The sequence below is a fragment of the Pagrus major genome, chromosome 23 (assembly GCF_040436345.1).
Source record: "Pagrus major chromosome 23, Pma_NU_1.0".
In the NCBI taxonomy this organism is placed as follows: Eukaryota; Metazoa; Chordata; class Actinopteri; order Spariformes; family Sparidae; genus Pagrus; species Pagrus major.
The window spans coordinates 2,428,608-2,438,637 of NC_133237.1; the positions used below are offsets into that span (position 1 = coordinate 2,428,608).

General features: G+C 40.3%; 1 protein-coding gene across 1 annotated transcript; it reads left to right on the forward strand.

Annotated features, from left to right (window-relative positions):
- The first annotated feature begins 1,414 nt into the window (after positions 1 to 1,414).
- LOC141019235 (serine/threonine-protein phosphatase 4 catalytic subunit B) lies at positions 1,415 to 9,624 on the forward strand. The gene is made up of 9 exons (XM_073494091.1): positions 1,415 to 1,659; positions 2,296 to 2,586; positions 4,262 to 4,313; positions 4,404 to 4,454; positions 5,947 to 6,048; positions 6,242 to 6,415; positions 6,580 to 6,706; positions 6,922 to 7,111; positions 8,669 to 9,624. The coding sequence occupies exons 2-9, from the start codon at positions 2,477 to 2,479 to the stop codon at positions 8,796 to 8,798; spliced, it is 936 nt and encodes a 311-aa protein (XP_073350192.1). The 5' UTR covers positions 1,415 to 1,659; positions 2,296 to 2,476; the 3' UTR covers positions 8,799 to 9,624.
- Positions 9,625 to 10,030: the final 406 nt, after the last annotated feature.

Consider the following 10,030-nt stretch of genomic DNA (forward strand, 5'->3'; position numbering starts at 1 on the left):
GTGTTGCTTGTGCTTGTTTCATCAAAATGCATTAATCTCCAAAGGTTTTAGATTTGGTTACAGAAAGCATTAATGTGGGTAACTGTCATGTAAAATAAAACTATAAATAAATTATGCAGTGCATTTCTAAAATGTGTTCTGTGTGATAAAGTTTTGCCCGTGGGATGCTATGATTGTACTGTGATTATTATTGGACAAAGGATTCTTGATCATGCAGGACCATCTGTTAATGAGTCACCACAACACAACATATCTACCTGCCACCTTTGAATTACTATATCTTAGGTTTGTTTCATTCAAAAACATTTGAGGGCGTAAGAGCTGCTACTAATGACTTTTTATTAACGATTAATCTTATGATTATTTTCTCAATTACTGGACTCATTATTTGAATCGTAAAAAGGGAACAAAATGGTGAAATATGCCCATTACAGTTTTATAAAGCCCAAGGTGACGACTTCATATCGCTTGTTTTGTTCGACCAACAATTTAGGGTCTGAACCCAGAGCCGTACTTCTTTCTAGTAGGAAAATAAGTGATAAATCAACCATCAGAATTGCTGAGTCATTTTCTGTTTATTGACTAATTGAGTGATCAACTACATACAATCTAATAAATTGATAGTTGAGCCACAGTTTGTTAAATAATGTCATTGTACAGCTACAATTTAACATTTGAGTTTGAGGAATTTCTCTCTCTCTGTCAGACATACAGGCGCAGTTATTATATGCAGATTCTTAAATCAAACAATAAACAGGGCTGCTGACCGGGGCTGGAACACCAGGTCATTTGTCATGAGAGAGGCCAAAAGACCCCTCTAACCCTAAAGATAATATGCAGGGTAGATTATCTTGTTCCAGGCACAAGCAAGACTATCGATGGCCCTAATTATAAATACTAACTTTTTCCCAGTTATTAATTTATTCGCTAATATATTGTTGTCACAAAATATAAAGAGTGGCATTGAACTTGAGTGGTAAACGAGACACAATATCATTAGGCCATTTAAGGAATGAAACCTTTAAAATGAGAAATTCTTGATTATGAAGATGTATTTAACAGTAATTAACAGTTTATGGTGGCCAATATGTATTTTAAAAAATGACAGAAGTAGAAACCAGATGGAAATGAAGCTGCACAGACTCACCTCCGCTCAGTGTCCTGCTGAGGGGAAGTTAGACACAAACTAGAAATTAAAATGTCATGATCAGCAGAGTTTAGCAGAAACCAGCTGGAAGTTTCCTGGAAATGTATATGTGTATGTAAACTCACACAGTGAAGGTCGAAAGATAGCAAGATGCTATTTTTGACTGGATGGTGACTTCAGTTTTCATTTTTACTTTCATATCATTTATTTTCGAACTTTCTAGCGTCCGTCCTTTCTTCACATTTAATGAACATCTAACTTTTGCTCACACTGAACAAGTGGAGCGCTACACTGTGGCTGCAGGACGCCTCCTCTCAGCGCACTCCAATGCGCGTTCCCTAAACCGGAAGTTCCAGGCAAGTCGTTAGCGTTCATGAGCACGGCAGGAGTGAACCGGCAAAGACGATACCGGGGGAAGACGAGGAGCCGGTGGACGGTGGAAGACCACACAATCCACGGAATGAAACATAGTGCTACTTGTCTCTCAAGCTTCTGCTGTTACCCACTTGACGGTAATTAATCTAACGTACGTTTCGTCGAATCAGCGGCGTTATGTGAATCGGTTCGATAGCGACTTGCTAGCATTAGCTAGCTTGCTCACGAAGTTAGCCTAGAAGCGCTAACCAGTGTTGGTGCCCCGACAGCCGTAGTTAGCCAGCTAACATACAGCTTTTCGCCAGCTAACCTAAATACGTTTCTTCAGACAATCATTACAATAGGCATGTGCATCTGTTCGATTCCAGTTGGCAGACATTAGCGTAAACCTTCAGGAAAAGAATCCCAAACAAAATGGTCGGCTAAGTTATCAAAGAATCAGTTGCTCGCTGACGTCGTTAGCAGTGATGTAAGCTAACGTGCTAATGTTAGCTTACTGTTTAGCTACGCCCATAGGCCCTTAAATTCCTTGACGAATAAATAATGCTTGCTACATTTTTCATCTGTACTCTGAGCATATAAAAAAGTAATATGATGTGAGTGTTTCAATGTTTTTATTAGATTCTCGTTATCTCTTAGTTACGAAGCAGTTTGAGGAAATAGGCCCAAGTTATCAAGCAACAAACGTTGAACATGTTTGTCTGGATACGTGAATGTTGTTTCGCTTTAATTCAGGTTTGTTGTTTAATTGCGTCAACGCATTTCCCCCACAGTTCCTTATTCTGCACATCCACATACCAAGAGCCTGAAGTGTTGAAGGGCCCAGTCTAAATCCGAGGAAGGGGGTCGTTGTGACTGTCCGCTCCATTGCCTGGGAAAGAGAGTCTGTTATTTCAGTGTGCCCGGTGTGACAGAAGAGGAGTGTGTGACCATAGTGTGTGAGCAGCTCTCCCTATGTGTGTCACAATGGGGGACATCAGTGACCTGGACCGACAGATAGAGCAGCTCAGACGCTGTGAGCTCATTAAGGAAAATGAAGTGAAAGCACTGTGTGCCAAAGCCAGGTAATGGATCAACTTGTACAGACACAGTGAACAGATGTTGGTGATGTTGAATATATACAGGATTCAGCAGACTTTTTGATTAATGCCATGTATCAAGTGACCTGGGTAGCAGGGGCCACACTCGACACAAATTGATGCAAAGATTTCGAATAAGTAAGTCGTGTCCTACTTGCATACTACATTCAAATCTTGAACATAATTATTAATTATCAGCTGTAACGGTATATCATGGCTGTAACTTTGGTATGTCACTGCCATACCACACCATGTCACAGCTCCCCACAGTTTGGGTGCAACACCACTGTGGTAAATACAAATCCCAGGCGTGTAACAGTTTATCAGACGTAGCGTGGGTGCTAACTACAAACTAAACTCATGACATCAGAACAATGTGATGTGTTGAAAACTTGTATGTTGAAGTAAATAAGTATGTAACGCTGTGATCCTACCCTCTCACTGAAGTTACATAGAGCAGAAACAAGAGACAGAGACACCATTCACCCTGTTACAACACACTGCACCATCAACATGACTCTGAAGCTGATATTATAAGGTGAAATGGATGGCGTTCTTAGGATAAGTGTGTAATATAATATTGGGAACCAGCACTGTACTTAGCTAATTAGCTCACTATAACAACTATATCTTTTATAGCTTGTTTTAATACCCCTTTAAGTTGTCAACATTTGGGTGACAATTACTTATTTTCATTATAGATTAATCTGTTGGTTTCCCACAATTAATAATCTAGTCTATATAATGTAAAAAAATTTTTAAAAAAACCTCATCAAAATGTCTGAGAGGCCAAAGTAACATCTTGAAATTGCTTCTTTTGTCCAACCAACGCTCCAAAACTAAAAGACTAATTAATTATCAAAAATTACAAAGAACAACATAAAAATCCTCCAATTTAATAAGACGGAATCAGAAAATGTTTGACATTTTTGCTTGAAAAATGACTACATTTTAAAACAGCTGGCAACTAATTTTCTTTCAGCTAATCGATTTATTGGCTAATCATTGCAGCTCTATTACAAACAGGAAGTTGACAACATTCAGTGTATTTTACAAGATACGTGTTTATACAAAATACTAGAGACAAAAGCTATGCTGCTGACCATCATCTTTTAATACAGAGGCAAAGAATAAATAACTGTTTATAGATTTTGATCATGTACTTGAATTGTGAACTCTTGGCTGTTGCAGTATTTAGGAAATATAGGTTGAGAACTGATTATTGGTAGGCAGTGTTAATCAAGTCACTTAAATGGGATGATGCTTACTGATAAATGATATATCCATATGCTTTAATGGTTTGTATTAGTCTAAAGATGCACAGAAACCTCAAAATTGACTTCATTATGTAGGCGTTAACCTACATTACAAATAGTCAATAGGCTGTTGTAATATCAGCCATTACGGGTGTCCCTCTTGTGTGTACTGGATTGAAACGGAAGAGACACCAGAAATAAAAACTATGTCCTCAGCTTGGTGGCATACAGATACATTCTCCCTCTGTTCAACACCACTGTACAATAGGGGGCATTGCTCTGTAACTGAAAGTAGTTACAAACTAGATTTCCTGTCTGACCAGCTGCTAATCTTTTGAACACATCAACAGAAAATCTGACATGAACATGAAGCATAATTAAATTTATGTTGTGTGTATTTTCAGAGAGATTCTGGTTGAAGAAAGCAACGTTCAGAGAGTAGACTCTCCTGTCACAGTAAGTAACATTTTCTATTAGAGCCCTACTGATATATTGGTCAGTCTGTGGCCTATGATAATAATGTCTTGTCTTTCTCTTTTCTCATAGGTGTGTGGAGATATACACGGTCAGTTCTATGACTTGAAAGAGCTGTTTAGAGTAAGTTTCAATCTTTTCTTACACATTGCTCATTATAGACCGAGTTGTTGCATTTTTATTTGTCGGGTGTGTTGTATTTTGAAGTTGATTGGTGGTGCTGGACACGAGCGTAATATTCTGATTCTACATTGCTGAACACAAGTCCTAAAGGATATTTCTGTGTGTGTTTTGTTCCTACTTTTCAAGCATTATCTATCATGATAATTGTGATTAAAGCAATATTGGAAGGCTTGCAGGAAGTAGCATTTTGTGCAGTATTGCGCCCCTACAGTTTCAGATTGCAATTCACCTATATACCACTGTCGTAAAGTTAAAGGGTTATGCACGTGCATTTGTCTTGATTAAAATACATTTCTTATGATAAAAACTAGAAAATAAACAACTTTGCTTACACAGCCAAACATCAAGCAAGTGCAACAACAGAAGTCACAGCAAGCCAGCTAATATTACTTATTAGTCCAACAGCAGGAAGGCCAAGCTTGGCATCCGTCTGCAGCTTTATATTTTCCCCAAAGCTGAAGCCAAAGACTAAAAGTCAGATTGAGATTTACTCTTGCCTCTGTTTTTTTTTTTTTTTGGTAATATGGCATAGCCAGACCTATCTCCATAGCGCTGTGTCAGCAACATAGAAAGGGCTGGCTCCACCAAATGTCATTGTGCTTTAAGGAAAAAAATGTTCTGGCTTGTTTTTATTTCTTCAAACCAATCACAATTGTCTTGGATGGAGCTAAAGCCAGGATGCAATGAGGGTTCCCCCTGCAAGTGTCAGGGTCAATTGGTTTTGCAGTGGGGAGGCGAGCTTTGCAATAAAAAACATACATCTTCACAAAAGAAAAGGTCACAGCTGTAAGCTTGTTAAGGTTCATACTGTTAGCGACCAAGCTAGTGTTAAGAGTAACTTGCCTTTTTCAGCATGTATGTTGCTAGCTTGCAGGTTGTTGTTGTTTCCTGTATGGATTTGAAGCTGTTATCTGAAGGTAGAATAGTTTCATAATGTTGCTTTAAAATGTTGTCCTTGAGTTCACTGCAGAGGGTATTATGATGTCTGGTTACCATCGGCACTGCCGTGAAATGCACATACAGGTCCAAAAAGTGATTATACTCCCACTGTAATGCAGACATGCTAACTGCAGTTGCACTGTTGAATTTTGATAGACCGTTAAATATGTCAGTGGAATTGTTTACCCTGTTTGCTGCATTTCTGCTGAGCCTTAATCAAATCGAAGTGGCGATGTTGTTCTTTTTGGTTCAGAAGTCTTTGGGATTTTTTTGTCGTGTGTGTACCCACATCTCTTTGACAATTTGGAATTAGGTGAGGATACGTTTTTGTTTCACTCTGGAGCTTGCAGGTCATGGCACCTAGTCGTTGTGCCTGTTTCAGGTCCTATCTGACTGAAAATCTTAGGGACATTGTTTGTAATGTTGATGTATTTGCATAAAAATCCCAGTATACCACTATTAAACAACTTGTTTTAATCTTTCCACATGACAGGTTGGTGGCGATGTCCCAGAGACAAATTATCTCTTCATGGGTGACTTTGTGGACAGAGGCTTCTACAGTGTGGAGACCTTCCTCCTGCTGCTAGCTCTCAAGGTACACATGGTTTATCCTTTTTTCTCAGAGGTGGAAGTGTTGCACTTTGAAAAGAGATCAGATCTCTTTACCTGTACTGCAGGTTTTGTAATTAGATTCTCACATTGTTTTTGCTGCGCTGTCAACTTAATATTCTTTTTTCTTGGGTTTATGAAATCCCTGATCCCGTGTTTACGTCTGCGGTTCTCCTTAGGTGCGTTATCCAGACAGGATAACCTTGATTCGGGGAAACCATGAGTCCCGGCAAATCACCCAGGTCTACGGCTTCTACGACGAGTGCTTACGCAAGTATGGCTCAGTCACCGTCTGGAGATACTGCACTGAGATATTCGACTACTTGTCCCTCTCTGCTATCATTGATGGAAAGGTGAGATACATTGTCCAGTATTTCCTTTCAATGTCAATGACAATGAAACTTCATGCAGTAAAAATCCCCTGAGGCTTGACAGTTTAGCCGGTTGAGTGACTTCTCAGTTTATGATATGACATCATGTGAGATGTATCAGATGCATTCCTCTCTCTGTCTTTCAGATCTTCTGTGTGCATGGTGGCTTGTCTCCATCAATCCAAACACTGGACCAGATCCGGACCATTGACAGAAAACAGGAAGTGCCCCATGATGGGCCAATGTGTGACCTTCTGTGGTCAGATCCTGAAGGTATACAGGCGTCCTGTCAAGTCATTTAAACATTGCATTAGTCTGTATGCTTATGAATGTTTAAATAAATGGTATTTAGCAAGATAAAAGGAAAACTGGCAGTAGTGGTAGGATTTTATTTGGATAGACAATAATAGTGTTTAAAGTTTACAATTGTCTCTCTCAAACATTGATGCCATGGCAGCTTTTCACCTGACTCATCTTTCCTCCCATAGACACCACAGGTTGGGGAGTGAGTCCTAGAGGTGCTGGCTACTTGTTTGGGAGCGACGTCGTAGCCCAGTTCAACGCTGCCAACGACATCCACATGATCTGTCGAGCACACCAACTGGTCATGGAGGGCTACAAGTGGCACTTCAATGAGACAGTTCTCACTGTGTGGTCAGCACCCAACTACTGCTACAGGTGGGTAGATAAAGTAAAACTCATAGACCCTGTTTGACTGGACATAATATCAATGGCAAGAATGTCTTATGGGGACCTCAAATTACTGGTCACCTTGTTGCATACTCTAGTCCTGCTTGGACCGTGGCTGATTCTGAAACCGCAGCAAAGGCCACGACGCCATTATACCACTTAGGCGCACCACTTTTGGGACACTGACAGTGACGGTAACAAAACATTAGCGGCACGTAGCACCAACAGGGAAGCAGAGCATTGTACTGCTAAACAGCACCAACAACAAGATGTATTTTAGCCACCTAAAAGAAGACACACCTAAGAATATATACATCTGTTTAAGTGTACGCTATATTTTGAACATTTTTGGCGCTTAACATTTTTGTCAGACAGTCCTCTCCTTTGGGACTACATTCTCCTAACCATAAAGATCTGTATTTCTACGTATTTCTTTTTTTACGTGTGCCTTCTTTTAGGTGGCTAAGTACATCCTGCTATCAGTGCTGTTTAGCGGTACAATGCTCTGCTTCCCTGTCAGTACTACGCACTGCTTCTCCACACAGGGGGAGAGCTGTCGGTCATCTACTGCACATAATACACTGACTAGGGATAAGTACCTCATACAACCCCACATCAAAAGATGATCACTTCAAAATTAGATGTGAGGTGTCCTTTAGGTTTCTTCTTGGGGTAAGCAAAGAAGCAAAAAGCAAAGATTACGTTAATAAACAACTTTTTAGATGGCCTTGTTGGGTATGTTTTTGTTATACCCTTTTTCCACAGGTCAAAATCCCACTTTAACCCTCAAAGATCGGGCTTTTGTGTGCAATGGGAATGTGTATATTCTTTGATCTAAAGACCCGGCTGAACACGCTAAATTCCTCTGCGTGAAGTGATTCTGCTTTCTCAGCATCCTCTGGTGGTGCTTAAATAAGGAAGGAATTTGGTCTGTGGTCTGTTTAAGGATGTTTTATTACTGGACACAGTGTTGGAGGTGGAGCCCTGTTCGTTCCTATGAAAGCTGCTCAGTGGTGGCTAACTTGAATGGGGATAAAATAATTTAATCGTGTGGTTCTTCTAGACTTTCCAAATGTTATTGGACCGAATGGCTCAAATTATGATAGTGACACGAGTCATTTCACGGGGGTTGTGATGCTCAAAAGAATTTGCCCACCGTTTAACAGACGCGTCTTTCACAATGGGTCTATTGTTGTTTTCTCTTCCGTTACAACGGTTTCAGGTGCATTCGTGACGTGATATCAGTGACGCACAACTTAACGTTTCAGATAAAAATCACAGTCTTGCCTGCGGGAAGTGGTAATTGGGTCAATATGCCATTTTTAGCAGGTGTACTTGCTAAAACAAACCTGTGTAACCTGCTATTATGGTGGAAAAGCGGCACTAAACTAAAAATCCTGCATGTCATCCCAAACTTGATTAGGTTAGGATTTCAGACTTGGGGAAGTTTGTACTGAGGCCCCTGATCTAGAAAACAGCCATGCTTTGATCTTTAAAGTTTTCTGAATGTCCTAACCATTTCTTTTTCTCTTTCCGGACAATCAGATGTGGCAATGTGGCGGCCATCTTGGAGCTGGATGAGCATCTACAGCGGGAGTTTATCATATTTGAGGCAGCACCACAAGAGACCAGAGGTATCCCCTCCAAGAAGCCAGTAGCCGACTATTTCCTGTGAAGTCTTTGAGCGGGCAGCCATAATGTGTCAAAATCTCCAGTTCCATCTCTCACAAGCCACCCTCCATCCTGCTGCTGGACAGTTCTGTCAGACTGAACTCAGAGCAGTTAGACAGAAAACCTGCCAAACCCTGCGAAGCTTCTTACAGCTTCAGCCTGATGAGCTGGATTTTTGCCACACTGCCCAAGCCTGACAGAGCAGTCGCTGTGAAAGGTGTAGGGGGCGAGGTGGATACTGGGCACATGACTGTTGTCACTTCTCCTTGGCTGTAGAAGATGGCCATTTTCTTTCTCCCCTCAGCCTCCTTCCATTTCAGTCTGTTCTCCTTTCTCATTCTCTGTAGATACGACACTGTCACTCTCCGACTTTACCTCCACCGCTCTTGTAGTATGTTTTTCATGACAAACATTGTCATTTAGTTTTAGAAGTATTGGAAGGAGTTAAATCTTTTTTTTTCCAGTAATATGCAGATGAGGAATTTTCACAAGCTCGTCATTTAAGGAATTCCTTCAACGCATACGTTGTCTTTGTTTTTGATTTTTGTATAATTGTTGCTGCCATTATTAAATGCGAAATGACCTGTTTCCCCAGCCCTCTTTGCTCTTATGTTTCTGTTTTAACCTTCATCTGTCATGTGTGTCACTATTTAACATACCCAGTGCTGCTGCTTAGCACCATCACAAACAAATACCGGAAATGTAATGACTGGCCAACAGGAGTCACTATATTCACCATTGTTTGCTCTCTTAATTCCTTTTAATCTACAAATCTCTGTAGGTCTGTCATTTTTGATATTGTGAGAATAAAGTTTTTGTATCAATGCTGATTTATTTTCAGGTGTGGTTTACTGACAGGCATACTGACCATAGTTATATATCCATGCTTTTTGACGTAACTGGTTGTCAGTAGCTCAGTAGGAAGAGTCACATTTAAAGGATAAGTTCTCCCAAGAATGGAAATTCAGTTCAGTCATCTCCTCCCCCCATTCTGATGGAAAGTCACAAGTTTCACAGCAAAACAGCGCTGCAGCATTCTCCTAAACTGAAGTGTCGCCCAACCTAAACTACTGCAGATAAAACCGTTGCTACATTTTTCATGCGATCATTTCTGAAAATCATTGTACCATGATATGAACATTGCTGCCAATCTGATGGTGTGTTGTCACCAAGACTTCCTACACTGATCATTTAACTGTTTAACTGTCTGTTTATCCGGGATTTCTGTTTGTATGA

Excerpts from the sequence above, each read along its gene's own strand:
- LOC141019235 (XM_073494091.1), top strand. The coding sequence starts at position 2,477 with ATGTGTGTCACAATGGGGGACATCAGTGACCTGGACCGACAGATAGAG. Across the intron at positions 6,416-6,579 it reads CTGCTATCATTGATGGAAAG|ATCTTCTGTGTGCATGGTGG; the intron begins GTGAGATACATT and ends TCTGTCTTTCAG. Across the intron at positions 7,112-8,668 it reads GCACCCAACTACTGCTACAG|ATGTGGCAATGTGGCGGCCA; the intron begins GTGGGTAGATAA and ends CCGGACAATCAG.